Genomic DNA, 16,236 nt, shown 5'->3' with positions numbered 1-16,236 from the left:
CTGTCGTAGAATACGCATGCTGGATAGTGAACCTGATCCAGCGAGAGATCGTCTGCTTAGAAGCAGGACACCCAAGTTTCTTGGGATCATACAGGACAAATAGAGAGTCCGATTTTCTGTGACGAGTAGTCCTCTTCACATAGATTTTCACAGTCCTTACAACATCCAAGGACTTTGACGGAATTGAGGAGTCAGTAGCAACTGGCACCACAATAGGTTGGTTGATATGAAAAGCCGACACAACCATCAGAAGGAACTGTTGACGAGTCTGGAGCTGAGCTCTATCTTCATGGAAGATCAAATAGGGGCTTTTACAAGACAAAGCTCCCAACTCCGACACACATCGAGCAGAATCTAAGGCCAACAAAGTGACAGTCTTCCACGTGAGAAACTTGACTTCAACCTCCTCTAGAGGCTCGAACCATTTTGATTGGAGGAACTTTAACACCACGTTAAGATCCCAGGGCGCCGTAGGCAGCACAAAGGGAGGCTGGATGTGCAGAACCCCTTTCAAAAAAGTCTGAACCTTAGGGAGGGAAGCCAGCTGTTTCTGGAAGAAAATGGATAAGGCCGAAATCTGGACCTTTACGGGACCCAACCTCAGGACCATATCCACACCTGCTTGCAGGAAGAGGAGAAACTGTCCCAGTTGAAACTCCATCGTAGGAAACTTCTTGGATTCACACCAAGATACATACTTTTTCCAAATGCGATGGTAATGTTTAGACGTCACTCCTTTCCTAGCCTGTATCAGGGTAGGAATAACCTTGTTCGGAATGCCTTTCCGAGCTAATATCTGGCGTTCAACCTCAAAACGTAGCCGCGGTAAGTATTGATAAGCGAACAGCCCCTGTTGTAACAGGTCCTCCCGAAGAGGAAGAGGCCTCGGATCTTACAGCATTAGCACCAGAAGATCTGCATACCAAGCCCTTCTTGGCCAGTCCGGAGCAATGAGGATTGCCTGAACTCTTGTTCTCCTTATGAGCTTTAGAATCCTTGGAATGAGTGGAAGTGGAGGAAACATGTACACCGACTGGAACACCCACGGAGACACCAGAGCGTCCACCGCCACTGCTTGCGGGTCTCTTGACCTGGAACAATACCTCTGAAGCTTCTTGTTGAGGCGGGAGGCCATAATGTCTATCTGAGGAACCCCCCAAAGATGTGTCACTTCCGTGAACACCTCTGAATGGAGGCCTCACTCTCCTGGATGGAGATCATGTCTGCTGAGGACGTCCACATCCCAGTTGTCCACTCCCGCAATGAAGATTGCTGACAGCGCCAGCGTGTGTTTTTTCTGCCCAGAGGATGATTCTTGTTACCTCTGACATTGCAGCTCTGCAATTCGTTTCCGCCCTGTCGGTTGATGTAGGCCACCGTTGTTACATTGCCCGACTGGACTTAAATGGCACGATCTCGCAGAAGATGTGACGTTTGGAGAAGATCGTTGTACACGGCTCTTAGTTCCAGAATATTTATTGGAAGACTGGATTCCAGACTTGACCACCTTCCTTGGAAGGTTTCCCCTTGAGTGACTGCGTTCCAACCCCGGAGACTTGCATCCATGGTCAGAAGGATCTAGTCCTGATTCCCGATCCTGCGGCCCTTCAGAAGGTGAGACAATTGCAGCCACCAGAGGAGTGAAATCCTTGCTTTCGGCAACAGACGCATCCTCAGGTGCATTTGTAAATGAGACCCAGACCACTTGTCTAGGAGATCCAGTTGGAAGGATCGAGCATGAGATCTTTTGTACTATAGAGCCTCGTAGGAGGCAACCATCTTCCCCAGAAGGTGAATGCACTGATGAACCGTTACCCGGGCTGTCTTCAGGACATCCCGGACCATTGTTTGAATCACCAACTCTTTTACCTCTGGTAGAAACACTCTCTGTACCTCCGTGTCGAGGATCATCCCCAGGAAAGACAATCTCCCCCTCGGCTCCACATGTGACTTCGGAAGGTTCAGGATCCAGCCATGTTCCTGTTACGATCCTGATGCTCAGGACAGGGGAGATCTTATGTAGTGAGTCCTGAGCACCAAGACGGAATGCTGGGATTGGGAAATGGGAAGGAAATAGCCCATAGCACCCTACCTCCGTTGTCTTACCCGTGTTATCAATTCACGCCTGAACGACTATGGTTTCTTGGGCCCATGGCAGCCGCGTTTGAAGGGCGGATTAGGTCTGCCCAACTCCGATGCCCCCTCAGGTCTTAAAGAGAGACAAGGCGTGAACTGAGACAGGGTAATAACAAGGGGACCTCTAACTGAAACAACCACGCTAGGGGCTATAAACTACCTAAAAACTAAACGTATGTGCGGCACGCCGCCAAAGGAAAAGAACTACAAAGAAACCACTGTCCACTCCCCTACACGGCACCGCCGAGTTCCGGGGAGGACAGTGAAAGCGGAAACCTCTGCAAATGCACCAATTCACAATAAAGTAAACACTAAGCAGCATAGGCCGCAACACGCGGCAGAAGCCGCTACTCACGAAACCGGGCGAGAACCCCAGATGACAAACAGGTTTGCAAGGACTAGAAGGATTCCCAGGACCGGCTTCGGACCTCCAAAGTACCAAAGGGCAGGGAGCAAGATCCACCAAACACGGCTGACAGGAACAGAGTTCTGCAAGGCAGGAACAGCATACAAGAAGCTATCACCGGCGGGGCTGCAGTGTGCTGGCTCACATAAAAAGGCCCTGCTGGCCAATAACAGGAGGGCCAGCAGGACCAGCCCCTAGACCCTAATTACTAGTTGCCGTGCAGCTGCCCTGCTGCACGAGCAACCTAATTAACTATTCTTAGCAACGGGGACCGCGGTCCACCTGTGGCGTCCCCGTTGCTATGCACCCGGCGGCCCTGCACGCACGGCGTCCTGCGTTGCCAGGGACCCGGCAGCTATCGTGCGCACGGCGTCCTGGTGTTGCTAGGCGCCGTGCGGGGGACAGGGAAGGAGAGAGGCGCGGCGGCCGTGACCGCTGCTCAGTCAGGGCACGGCCGAAGACCGCCGCGCCTAACAGTACCCCCCCCCCCTTGAGGAGGGGTTAAAGAACCCCTAGAGCCAGGTTTCTGAGGAAACTCCTGAAAGAAAATCCTCTTCAGCTTGGGAGCATGTAAATCTTTATCCAACACCCAAGATCTTTCTTCAGGACCATAACCTTTCCAGTGGACCAAAAAATAGAGCCGACCCCGAGAAAGCTTAGAATCTAAAACCTTCTCCAACAAGAACTCTTGTTGCCCCTGAACATCCACCGGAGATCTACCCTGGGAAGTCCTCCGAGGAAATCTTCTGGAAGAAAAATACTCTTTCAAAAGAGAACAGTGAAAAGTATTGCCAATTTTGAGAGATCTCGGCAAGCGTAGCCGAAAAGCAACTGGGTTGACCTTCTTAATGATAAGGAATGGTCCAATAAATTTGGGTCCCAATCTAGCCGAAGGTTGTCGGAGCTTGATGTTGCGAGTTGACAACCATACCTTATCTCCCACCTTAAAAGTGCAAGGACATCGGAGCCTATCAGAAAATTTCTTTTCTCGGAAGGCAGCTTTTCTCAAGGCAAGGTGCACCTTTCTCCAAATTGTTCTGAGATGGGAGGTTAAGGTCAACGAGGAGACTGGAGAATGAGGAAAAAAAGAGTTGGCTCTAGGATGAAAGCCAAAGACTGAAAAGAATGGGGACTCCTTGGTGGAAGAATGACAAGAGTTATTATAAGCAAATTCGGCTAACGGAAGAAATTCAGACCAATCATTCTGGAGTTTGGCCGAATACAACCGTAAATACTGTTTTAATGACTGGTTAACTCGTTCGGTTTGTCCGTTAGATTGTGGATGGTACCCAGATGTTAAAGAGAGTTTCATATTTAATGAGGCACAAAAACGTTTCCAGAAACGAGCAATGAATTGCGGACCCCGATCAGAGACAATATCCCTGGGCAACCCATGGAGCCTGAACACATGACGGAGAAACAAGACTGCCAACCCTTGAGCAGAGGGTAATCGGGGAAGAGCAATGAAATGAGCCATCTTACTAAAACGATCCACTACCACCCAAATGACTCGAAATCCGGCTGAAAGAGGAAGGTCCACCACGAAATCCATGGATATATGTGACCATGGCCTGAGAGGAACGGCTAAAGGTACGAGTTGCCCGATCAGCAATGAACGAGGAACCTTATGCCGTGCACAAACCTGACAGGAATGGACAAATTCCCTTACATCTTTAGAAAGACTAGGCCACCACACCGAGCGAGAGACTAACTCCAAGGTCTTAGTGATACCTGGATGACCAGAGACTTTGTTGTCATGAAACTCAGCTAAAACAGTGCCTCTCAGAAATTCAGGGACAAAGAGACGATCAGCAGGAGTCGGTTTAGGAGCCTGCTGTTGAAGCTGGACTAACTGAGTAAATAAATCCTGTGTGAGGCCTGCCCGGATGACAGATGATGGAACTATGGGGGTGGTAGCAGGATGGTTATTGTGAACCGGAAGAAAACAACGTGACAGGGCATCAGCTTTAGTATTTTTGGAACCGGGCCTGAAGGTGATAATAAACCTGAAACGAGTAAAAAACAGTGCCCAACGTGCCTGCCGAGCATTAAGCCGTTTAGCTGACTCAATATTTTGCAGGTTCTTATGGTCAGTAAACACTGTAATAGTATGCCTAGCTCCCTCCAGCCAATGCCTCCACTCCTCGAAAGCCCATTTAACTGCCAGCAATTCTCGATTACCAACGTCATAGTTGGATTCTGCGGAGGAGAATTTCCTGGACATGAAGGCACAAGGGTGTAATTCCTGAGACTCCGGATCTTCCTGAGATAGGATAGCCCCCACTCCAACATCTGAGGCATCTACCTCGACTATAAAGGGGAGCTCCGGGTTAGGGTGCCTGAGAACAGGAGCCGAGACAAATGCCTGCTTTAAGGCCCGAAAGGCAGACTCGGCTGCAGGCGACCAATTGGAAGGGTCCGCTCCTTTTTTAGTCAATGCTACTATAGGAGCGACCAAATCAGAAAAGGTATGAATGAACCGCCTATAATAGTTTGCAAACCCTAAAAAGCGCTGAATTGCTTTTAAATTTGTGGGTTGCGCCCAATTAAGGATGGCCTGGAGTTTTTTCAGTTCCATGAAAAATCCCTGGGGAGAAATAATATACCCCAAGAAGGACACTTCCGTGATGTGAAAATCACATTTCTCTATTTTTGCGTATAAATGATTCTCCCGTAGTTTTTGAAGAACCAGACGCACATGGGTAATATGTTGTTCCATAGACTCAGAATAAATCAAAATGTCGTCTAAATAAACGACAACGAACTTTCCAAGAAAGACACGAAGAACATCATTGATGAGGTCTTGAAATACCGCAGGAGCATTTGACAGCCCAAAGGGCATCACCAGGTATTCATAATGACCCGACTGTGTGCTGAAAGCCGTCTTCCACTCATCCCCAGATCTTATTCGGATGAGATTTTAAGCTCCTCTAAGATCGATTTTTGAGAAGATAACGGCAGAGCGTAACTGATCAAAAAGTACTGAAATCAAAGGCAAAGGGTAGGTGTTTTTAACAGAAATTTTATTCAGAACCCGAAAATCAATACATGGTCTGAGCGACCCATCTTTTTTCTCAACAAAAAAGAATCCTGCACTCAAAGGAGATTTCGGAGACCTAATGAAGCCTTTTTTCAGGCTTTCCTGGATATAATTATCCATAGCCGTGGTTTCTGGCCCGGAGAGGGCATATAATCTCCCTTTAGGTAAAGTGGCCCCGGGAACTAAATCTATAGCGCAGTCATAGGACCGATGGGGAGGCAGAACGTCCGCATTTCCCTTGGAGAACACATCAGCAAAATCCTGATATTCCAGAGGAATAAGTTCTGGGGTAACTGCCGCAACCCGGACAGGATGGGAAATACACTCCTTAACACAAAAAGGACCCCATTGGGAAATCTCCCCAGACCGCCAATCTATGATGGGATTATGAAAGGCAAGCCAGGGGTGACCCAAAACTACTGGAACTGCCGGACAATGTGTAAGGTAAAATTCTATTTCTTCTGAATGTAGGGCTACCACTATCAGCAATACTGGAGGTGTGCGGTGAGTAATAACCCCATTGGAAAGCGGATCCCCATCCAAGCCGTGCATGGTGATACGTCTATCTAAGGGTATCAGTGGAACGCCTAAAGCCTTAGCCCAAGCTAAATCCATAAAATTTCCTGCAGCTCCACTGTCGACGAAGGCCGACACCAACGAACTGAGGCTGCCAAAGAAAATCTTTACCGGAACTAATAGAGAATTATTAGAGGAGATTAACTGCAGACCCAAGTGAACCCCCTCACAATTCATTTGGTCAGAGCGTTTCCCGGCTTGTTCGGGCAGTTACGTGCGATATGTCCCTTACCACCACAATACAAACAAAGACCAGAACTTAACCTTCTGGTTCTTTCCTCTGGGGACAGCCGGGAGAGACCCATTTGCATGGGCTCCTCGACGTCCTCAGGAAAAGTATATACACATGGATTAGGCCTAAAAGTTGTTCCTCTTTCAGCCCTCCGCTCTCGGAGACGACGATCAATTTTAATAGCGAGCTCCATGAGTTTGTCTAGAGTCTCAGGAGCGGGGTACTGTCTTTAATCACTTCCGACAGACCAAGGCGAAACTGACTGCGCAGGGCCGGGTCATTCCAGCCACAGTCGTTCGGCCAACGGCGAAATTCGGTACAATATACCTCTGCTGGATTTTTGCCTTGCTTAAGGGCACGTAGGTGACTCTCAGCTGATGCTTCTCTATCTGGGTCGTCATTTAAGAGGCCTAAGGATTTAAAAAAGGCGTCTACTGATAACAAAGCAGCATCATCCGCTCTTAGCCCAAACGCCCAGGTCTGTGGATCACCCTGAAGTAGAGACATCACAATCCCGACCCGCTGAGACTCAGTACCAGAGGAACGGGGCCTTAAACGAAAATAAAGCTTACAAGCTTCCTTAAAATTAAAAAAATCTTTTCGGTTACCCGAAAAACGGTCAGGTAAATGCATCTTTGGTTCTGGAACCATACTCGGGGAGGCTCGCAAAAGATCTTCCTGCGATCTCACCCGAAGAGTAAGGTCCTGAACCATCTGAGTTAATTCCTGTATTTGGTTAACCAAAAGCTGACTGGGGTTTGGCCCTAAACCTGCCGGATTCATGAGGCCGAATTTCTAGGCCCACCAATACAACGGAAAAAATTAAACCCCCTTTTTTTTTTTGTGGGCCGGTGATAATGTTACGATCCTGATGCTCAGGACAGGGGAGATCTTATGTAGTGAGTCCTGAGCACCAAGACGGAATGCTGGGATTGGGAAATGGGAAGGAAATAGCCCCTAGCACCCTACCTCCGTTGTCTTACCCGTGTTATCAATTCACGCCTGAACGACTATGGTTTCTTGGGCCCATTGCAGCCGCGTTTGAAGGGCGGATTAGGTCTGCCCAACTCCGATGCCCCCTCAGGTTTTAAAGAGAGACAAGGCGTGAACTGAGACAGGGTAATAACAAGGGGACCTCTAACTGAAACAACCACGCTAGGGGCTATAAACTACCTAAAAACTAAACGTATGTGCGGCACGCCGCCAAAGGAAAAGAACTACAAAGAAACCACTGTCCACTCCCCTACACGGCACCGCCGAGTTCCGTGGAGGACAGTGAAAGCGGAAACCTCCGCAAATGCACCAATTCACAATAAAGTAAACACTAAGCGGCATAGGCCGCAACACGCGGCAGAAGCCGCTACTCACGAAACCGGGCGAGAACCCCAGATGACAAACAGGTTTGCAAGGACTAGAAGGATTCCCAGGACCGGCTTCGGACCTCCAAAGTACCAAAGGGCAGGGAGCAAGATCCACCAAACACGGCTGACAGGAACAGAGTTCTGCAAGGCAGAAACAGCATACAAGAAGCTATCACCGGCGGGGCTGCAGTGTGCTGGCTCACATAAAAAGGCCCTGCTGGCCAATAACAGGAGGGCCAGCAGGACCAGCCCCCAGACCCTAATTACTAGTTGCCGTGCAGCTGCCCTGCTGCACGAGCAACCTAATTAACTATTCTTAGCAACAGGGAACGCGGTCCACCTGTGGCGTCCCCGTTGCTATGCACCCAGCGGCCCTGCACGCACGGCGTCCTGCGTTGCCAGGGACCCGGCGGCTATCGTGCGCACGGCGTCCTGGCATTGCTAGGCGCCATGCGGGGGACAGGGAAGGAGAGAGGCGCGGCGGCCGTGACCGCTGCTCAGTCAGGGCACGGCCGAAGACCGCCGCGCCTAACAGTTCCCTGAGCAGAAGAGTCGTGAGAGCAATGGACTGCAACAAGGTCTCCCTGGTCGATGCCTTTATCAGCAGATCGTCCAGATATGGGAATATTTTCACCCCTGTCTGCGGAGGAGTACAATCATCTCTGCCATCACCTTGGTGAACACCCTCAGTGCCTTAGAGAGACCGAATGACAATGCCTGGAACTGATAGTGACTGTCTAACAGTGCAAACCTGAGATAAGCCTGGTGCGGCGGCCAAATCAGAATGTGGAGGTACTCACCCTTGATATCCAGGGATACCAGAAACTCTCCCTCCTCCAGACCTGAGATTACCGCTCTCAGAGACCCCATTTTGAACTTGAACTCCCTCAGATAAGGGTTTAATGATTTCAAGTTCAAAATCGGTCTGACCGAACTATCCGGTTTCGGTACCACGAAAAGGTTTGAATAGTAACCCTTGTTTTGCATATGCGGTGGAACTGTAACAATGACCGCTGACCTTTTCAATTTTTGAATGGCTTCCTGTTGGACAGCCCTGTCTGTCAGTAAAGCTGGCAACCCAGATTTGAAGAATCGGTGAGACGGGAGTTCTTGAAACTCCAGTCTGTACCCCTGGGATACAATATCCTGTACCCAGGGGCCCAGGCCGGATGACACCCAAATGTGGCTGAAACTTTTGAGCCTCGCACCCACCGGACCGTCCTCCATGCTGTGCGGTCCATCGTCATGCTGAGGATTTTGAGGAACCAGAAGCAGACTTCTGGTCCTGGGAGCCTGCAGGTGCAGGCTTTTTGGATTTTGAACACCCACCTCTAAAGAAAGTGGTGGGGGGCTTGGAGTTTTTTGTCTTAGCGGTCCGAAAGGACTGCGATGCAGGTGAAGAAAAGGGTTTGTTCGTAGAAGGTGTAGCTGAGGGAAGAAAAGGTGACTTACCCGCGGTTGCCGTGGAAATCCATGCATCCAATGCTTCCCCAAATAGAGCCTGACCCATGTAGGGTAGGTTCTCCACACTTCTCCTGGATTCCGCGTCTGCCGACCATTAGCGTAGCCAGAGTCCCCTGCGAGCTGAGACAGACATGGAAAATATCCGTGCATTCAGCGTACCCAGGTCCTTCATGGATTCCACCATGAACCCCGCAGAATCCTGTATGTTACGTAAAACCAGTTCAATGTTACTTCTATCCATTGTATCTAAGTCTTCTAGTAACGTGCCTGACCACTTTATTGTAGCTTTAACAATCCATGCACGGGCAATAGTAGGCCTTAACGCCACCCCTGAAGCAGTGTATATGGATTTGAGCGTAGTGTCAATCTTACGATCAGCCTGTTCTTTTAACGCGGTAGATCCCAGGACAGGCAAAACCACCTTCTTTGACAGTCTGGAGACAGATGTGTCAACTATGGGTGGGTTTTCCAATCTTTTTCTATCCTCCTCCGGGAAGGAAATAGCAACCAGAACCCTCTTGGGGATCTGGAATTTTTTCTCCGGGATTTCCCAGGATTTTTCAAATAAAGCATTTCATTCTTTAGACTCAGGAAAGGTCAGCGAGGCTTTCTTAATGTCTGTGCAGTAAGCCTCCTCAGCCTGCTCAGCTGGTGTGTCAGTAATGTTTAACACATCTCTAATGGCCTCAATCATGAGCTGCACCCCCTTAGCCAGAGATGCTGCCCCCCTCAGCACACCCCCATCACCGTCTGCCGTGTCAGAGTCGATATCCGTGTCATCTTGCATAATCTGGGCAAGTGCACGTTTATTTGGGAATATGCTAGGGGATTGAGAGGGAATAGAAACAGAACCTGACCAAACAGCCATAGAATTCTTTAAAACCTGAGTTTCCGTCTCAGTATGAGCTACCCTAGTAGAGATCTGAGAGATCATTCTCTTAATAGAAGTCAGCCATTCTGGCTCTTTAATAGGAATCTGAGACAATACATTACATTCCTGGGTACATGGAATGGATTCCACTGGGGATGAAACATCCTCTACAGCATAAGACACAGAGTCCCTGGACATGACTATGTGAGAAAACATACACCCACACACACAGGAAAATGTCAGACACAGTTTTCCCCCAAGTACCTTCAGAGAAACACAGAGCTTGGAGCCAGCACACCCACAGCGCTTCCCTAGGTATAAATAATACAATACCGGGCGCTGACTGTGTACCTTAATAGACTACACAGTAATTATACAGCCCCCCCCCCCCTTCTACAACCCCCTGGTACCGTACAGGATAGCTAGAGTCGTGTGGAGGGACAGCTCTCCCTATCAGCGTCTCTGTAACTGGATCTGCAGGGAGGAAAATGGCGCTGAACGCTGCTAGGTCTGCTCTGAGGAGAAGCTCCGCCCCCTGAAACATGGCTGCTTCCCGCATTTTTCATCTTTATACTGGCCTGAGGCTAGCGCGTTACTGAGGTTCCTGACAACCTGAGTGACCAGTGTAGGGTATAGGCGCTGGCTCAGGGCACCCCTCATAGCGTCGCACTGTGTACCGCTGAGCCGATATGAAGATGGCGGCAACAGGGTGGGAGCGCAGTACTAACTGCGCTCCCACCCTGTTGCCGCCATCTTCACACTGGCTTGCCGGCGCCAGTGACTCACTCGCCACCGGAATCTTCTGGCTGTTAGGGGGTGGCGGCAAGCTGCGGGAGTGAGCTGTCGCCTGGGGTGACTAACGATGATCACCCTCAGGAGCTCAGTGTCCTGTCAGCGGAGATAGTGGCCATTTACCTTTCAGGGTTGGACACTACTCACCCCTAAGTCCCACAAAGCAGGGAGGTTGTTACCAGCAGCCTCCCTGTGCCTAACTCTAATAAAAACAAAAAAATTAGAAAAACTCCCTTGGAGCTCCTCTAGCTGTGACCGGCTCCTCCGTCACATTTTCTAAACTGAGTCTGGTAGGAGGGGCATAGAGGGAGGAGCCAGCCCACACTGTTAAACTCTTAAAGTGCCAGTGGCTCCTAGTGGACCCGTCTATACCCCATGGTACTAATGTGGACCCGAGCATCCTCTAGGACGTAAGAGAAAGTAGCACTGGATGCATCACTATTAGGTGCCTTCATGAGTGTGAAGAAGGACATACATACCTCCACTGTTCCTGCAGGCGGTACAAAGTTCTATATTAGTATTCACATTTACTAATACTGCTATTTGCCCCCATATAGACCCAATTTTAAATTAATAGTTTACATATTCTACAAATAAACATCTTTGCATTCTAAAGAGCCCCAGCATTAAATAATTAGTCATTTTCACCCTCAAACTCAATTCCACATTTAATTAATATACCCAAAATCACACAGCATTAACATTATAGTCCCATCACCACACCTTAAATTATTAGGCAAGGCCATGGTGCTCCTATTATATTAAATATACCCAACCAATAAATTAGTAGTTCCCACCCAACATTGGGCCTAATTCAGACAGCAGCGATCACAGTCTGAATCTCTGCGTGCGCACCCCGGGAGCCCAGTGAGATGCTAACAGCATCTCTGGGCTGCGATCTCCTCTACCTGATTGACAGTTAGAGGCGGTTGTGGGAGGGGGTGTGTCTACGCGTTAGAACGCCGTTGGCGGGGTGCAGTTCGGACAACGCAGGCGTGTCTGGACCATTGGGAGGGGGTCGCGGCGGCAGTGTGATGTCACACGCAGCCACTGCGACCCGGGACACGGCCAGTAGGGACCTGCCAGCGCGCAGGGGCTGCGCTGGCAGGGAGCTACTCGCCAGGTGCAAAAGCATCGCCACCATTCGATGCTTTTGCCCCTGTGCTGGGCGTCCCCCGCATGTAAGAGTAAATGATTGTAGATGTGCTAAATTTAGCACATCTACGATCAGATCTGAATTAGGCTCATTGGGGATCATTCCGAGTTGTTCGCTCGTTATTTTTTTTTCGCAACGGAGCGATTAGTCGCTAATGCGCATGCGCAATGTCCGCAGTGCGACTGCGCCAAGTAAATTTGCTATGCAGTTAGGTTTTTTACTCACGGCATTACAAGGTTTTTTCTTCGTTCTGGTGATCGTAATGTGATTGACAGGAAGTGGGTGTTTCTGGGCGGAAACTGGCCGTTTTATGGGTGTGTGTGAAAAAACGCTACCGTTTCTGGGAAAAACGCGGGAGTGGCTGGAGAAACGGAGGAGTGTCTGGGCGAACGCTGGAATTGTTTGTGACGTCAAACCAGGAACGAAACTGACTGAACTGATCGCAGTTGCCGAGTAAGTGTGGAGCTACTCAGAAACTGCTAAGAAGTGTCTATTCGCAATTCTGCTAATCTTTCGTTCGCAATTTTGATAAGCTAAGATTCACTCCCAGTAGGCGGCGGCTTAGCGTGTGCAAAGCTGCTAAAAGCAGCTTGCGAGCGAACAACTCGGAATGAGGGCCATTGGGCGGTGTGCAATTAACAGCGGTAATTTACAGCGGCTAATTGACCCGCCTGGGGCTGTCCTATTAGCCCGGATGCCAGCACTTGTGAAACCAAATTCCCGATAAGTAAGCATTTTTTTCGGCGAATGTGGCTGATTAAACACATAGGTCCACGGTTTTTGGCGGATTCCATGTGTTTTCGCGCAAAGAAGGTGAATTTTTCTAGCTTAAAAAGGGCTATTATTGGATAGCCTGATAATGACTATTGGCCAGAAATCATTTTTCCCCCCATTATATGATTTTTAGGTTTAAGTTCAAAATCCTTTGTCTTCTTATTATAAGCTTATAGGATGAAAGATTATAGTGCATAACAAAACTAAATAGAAAACTCTAACGTGCACATGTAGACAACATACATTTTCATTAAAAAAGCAATTCCATCTCCCGTCTGTGTTTATCTCTTTCATCCAGTGTTACACAGATCATGTTAGTAGGGGAGATAGAGACAGCTGTCTAATACCCCTTTCACACCGCACAAATAACCCGGTATCGACCTGGGCCGGCTTGCGGTGTGAAAGGGGCATAGCCGAAATCGCGGGTCGCCTGACCCGGTAATTCAACCCAGGAATAAAGTTGAATACCGGGTCAGTGGCTGCGTAAACGGGCTCCCGGGTCAATGCGTCCCGGGACCCGTTTACTAGATAGGGAGAGGCGGCGCGAAGATGATCTCATCTCCCAGCGCCGCCTCCACCTCCGCCCCCGCCACCAGCTCCGCTCCCTGCTGCTATGGCAACCCACCCGGAATATTGCCGAGTCGGGAAAGCCTGCAGCAGCTGCCAATGCCGGATCCCACCCGGGAATGACCCGTTTCCAATTCCCGGGTGGGATCCGGCATTGGCAGTGTGAAAGGGGTATTACTGGAATGGTCGAGTCGGCCACATAGACTGTCGACTGTCGGAAATACTGGCACTAATTGAATAGACCCCTGTGACTCAGTTACACTTACAATATGGCACAAAGTGGCTGGTCCAGCACTAAATGCTCCTAAATGCTCCTCGTGCTGCTGGAAAAATATATGAGAATGACTTTTAGGGTGGGTACACATCAGGCCAATATCGGCACAATTGGTGGTATTGAAACGACAAATCGTGCATATCATGTGATGTGTATGCTCAATTGCGTGCTCCCACTGGTCACATGCGTCATCTTCAGGTCGGCTGTGCTGCACAGCTAACCGGATCATATTGCTTGCTGCGCCATGCATATTAATGAAGGACGGGACAGTGATCAATCAATCGTTCATTAAATCTTTCTGGTGAGTACCGGCAATCTTGCATGGTTCAGGGTGAAGGGAATTTGCCCAACCATTAGCCCAATAGCCAGTCATTCTGATGTGTAGCTGGCCTTACATTTGTTGTGGTCATCAGAACTAATTTCTACACAGTGTTGTTCATTGACATCAGGCAAAGAAAGATCAGTTTGCAATTTTTACCTTTGATGCAAGGATATTTTTGTCTCATCGCCGACTATTGCTATTATATTTTATTCTCAACCCTTACAATCTTTGGGCTAAATTTTATTTCAATTTCTGCAGGTTGAGACCATCTCAGACTCGGATACAGAGGGAAAGAGCCGGAGAGAGTTTCACTCTATTGGGGTCCAAGTAGAAGATGACAGAAGGTGCCTATATCAATCTTATAAAATAGTTTGCATGTGGATGATAATGTGTTATATAGGTACTTCTACATTCAGTGAGCTACATTTGCAGGGTTGTGCTTAGGAAATGAATAAGGATGGAGAGGCTGATTTACGGCGCCCTGCCACCTCGCGCTAACCAAATAACTCAGACGAGATTAGTACTTTTTGTGCAAAGAAAAATGGTCACAGCTTTATTTCCACCTTATACCAATACACACCATTCGCAGGGTAAAGGAGAGAAAGTGGTGCACAGCTCTCCCGATGTTAGAATCGACTGGGGCATGCCTTGTGTAACCTTATCGGCGTGCGGTCACGCCCCCCCCCCCCCCACCTGAGGCATGCTCGGGCCACCCTTGTGGGCACACAGACCACGCGCAACCCGTATGGTCCATGCCGCATTTAGCTGGAACCAGGCATACGGCCTACTAATTGGTGACATATGCAAGGTATTCTGACAATCCCCCACTTACCATGCCTTGTGCACCGCTCCATCCCCGCCATCTGCTGTGACAAGAAATTACACAAAACCACATCTATTGCAATAAAACAAAAATAAGACAATCACTTCTCAAATGTATTACTAATGAAAACATTTTTTACATTTTTTTTTAGATGAAAACGACTTCACACCCAAACATAACACCATTACCAGGCACATATTTTACCCATGCAAACAGTCCTTGACCCTGAGAAGGCGCCGAAAACATGCCCGTGTCCTGCACTAACCTAGCCTGCGTCTCCGCACGTGCTACTACCAACCCCCGTCCCTGCTCCTCCCCCAGTTTCCTGCACGCGTGGGGAAGGAGATGATCACTCCTTCCCCCGGCTGCTGCTTTTAACTGCCTGCGGCGTAACCACACCCCCCCCGCCTCTCGCCCATGCCTTCTACTGCCCAGCGGGGCTTTCCAGGTGCCAAAAAGGGGGTGCCTTGCCTGACCTGCAGCAACTCCCCATCCCCTGGAGTTCGTGCCGTTGGCCTGCAGGCCGCCCGGCGCCCCTCCTCCTTATTTGGCCGCGGCGCCATTGCTGGCCCCTTCATCCCTGTTAGCACCCATGCACAGCTATGATGATTGCTCTTGGATGTGGAAATTGTGTCTGCTTGTGTGCACAGTTGCAATCTGTTTGTGGGGAAGATGGCAGTATAGTTCTCATCACAGCACTGGCTTTATTCATGCATATAGACTGGCTGAACAAATAGCATCCTGTGACATTCACTAGATGGGACTTTTTTAGCTGTGTTTAGATATTATGAACATAAATGAAGGCTTCGGAAGACTGTATTCCTTTGCTATGCTCATAGCCCAGAGCTTTTTTAATGTGTTTTCTTGAGTTGGTGAGAAACTGTTGTTTTTTTGTACTATGAGAAATCTCTTTGAAGGTGTTTGCAGAATAATCATTATGTGCCAGATAAAGGGAACTCAACTCAACAATTCGGTTTGATATACCTTTTTTGTGTGTTTCAGCACTATTCCTCCCTCAGAGCTGAGGGTATGCCATTATGAATTATTCAGATTTGTATGTACGGTAACTCAAAATGCATTTCCATTTGTGGCTGAAGGGATGTAACTGGGTGGAAGCAAGTAGCAGCTGCTGCTCATACGTCCGGGCTGGACCCATTTAGCACATTTAAACATACATGTAATCTTACATGTAATATATGTGTTGGATACCTTACCAGGGGATCAGTGGTCTGCTGTGTTTCACTGAGCCGCCTCTGCATGAGACACATAACACAGCTCTCAGATTGTCTGTCCTGTATAAGCCATACCTAGTATTAGGGACCCCCAGTGACGGAGAAGCCTTGTCGATCGGCCTGGGGGCTTAACCCTATATCTGCAGATATACGCAACTAAGATCTCCGTATTATCTGACTATTATGTAGTAATATTTTTCACTCGGTGTG

The 16,236-nt window shown here is 48.9% G+C and overlaps 1 protein-coding gene across 4 annotated transcripts in view; it reads left to right on the top strand.

The window, feature by feature from the left end:
* Positions 1-16,236, top strand: part of DLGAP3 (DLG associated protein 3) — an 856,617-nt gene that overhangs the window by 761,152 nt on the left and 79,229 nt on the right. For all 4 annotated transcript variants that reach the window (XM_063954417.1, XM_063954415.1, XM_063954413.1 and 1 more), the window contains one exon: positions 14,230-14,315. In XM_063954417.1, coding sequence (XP_063810487.1) covers positions 14,230-14,315 — 86 coding nt within the window. The remainder of the gene's footprint in view (positions 1-14,229; positions 14,316-16,236) is intronic.

The sequence above is a fragment of the Pseudophryne corroboree genome, chromosome 2 (assembly GCF_028390025.1).
Source record: "Pseudophryne corroboree isolate aPseCor3 chromosome 2, aPseCor3.hap2, whole genome shotgun sequence".
Lineage (NCBI taxonomy): Eukaryota > Metazoa > Chordata > Amphibia > Anura > Myobatrachidae > Pseudophryne > Pseudophryne corroboree.
This window is presented reverse-complemented; position numbering and strand designations above follow the sequence as displayed.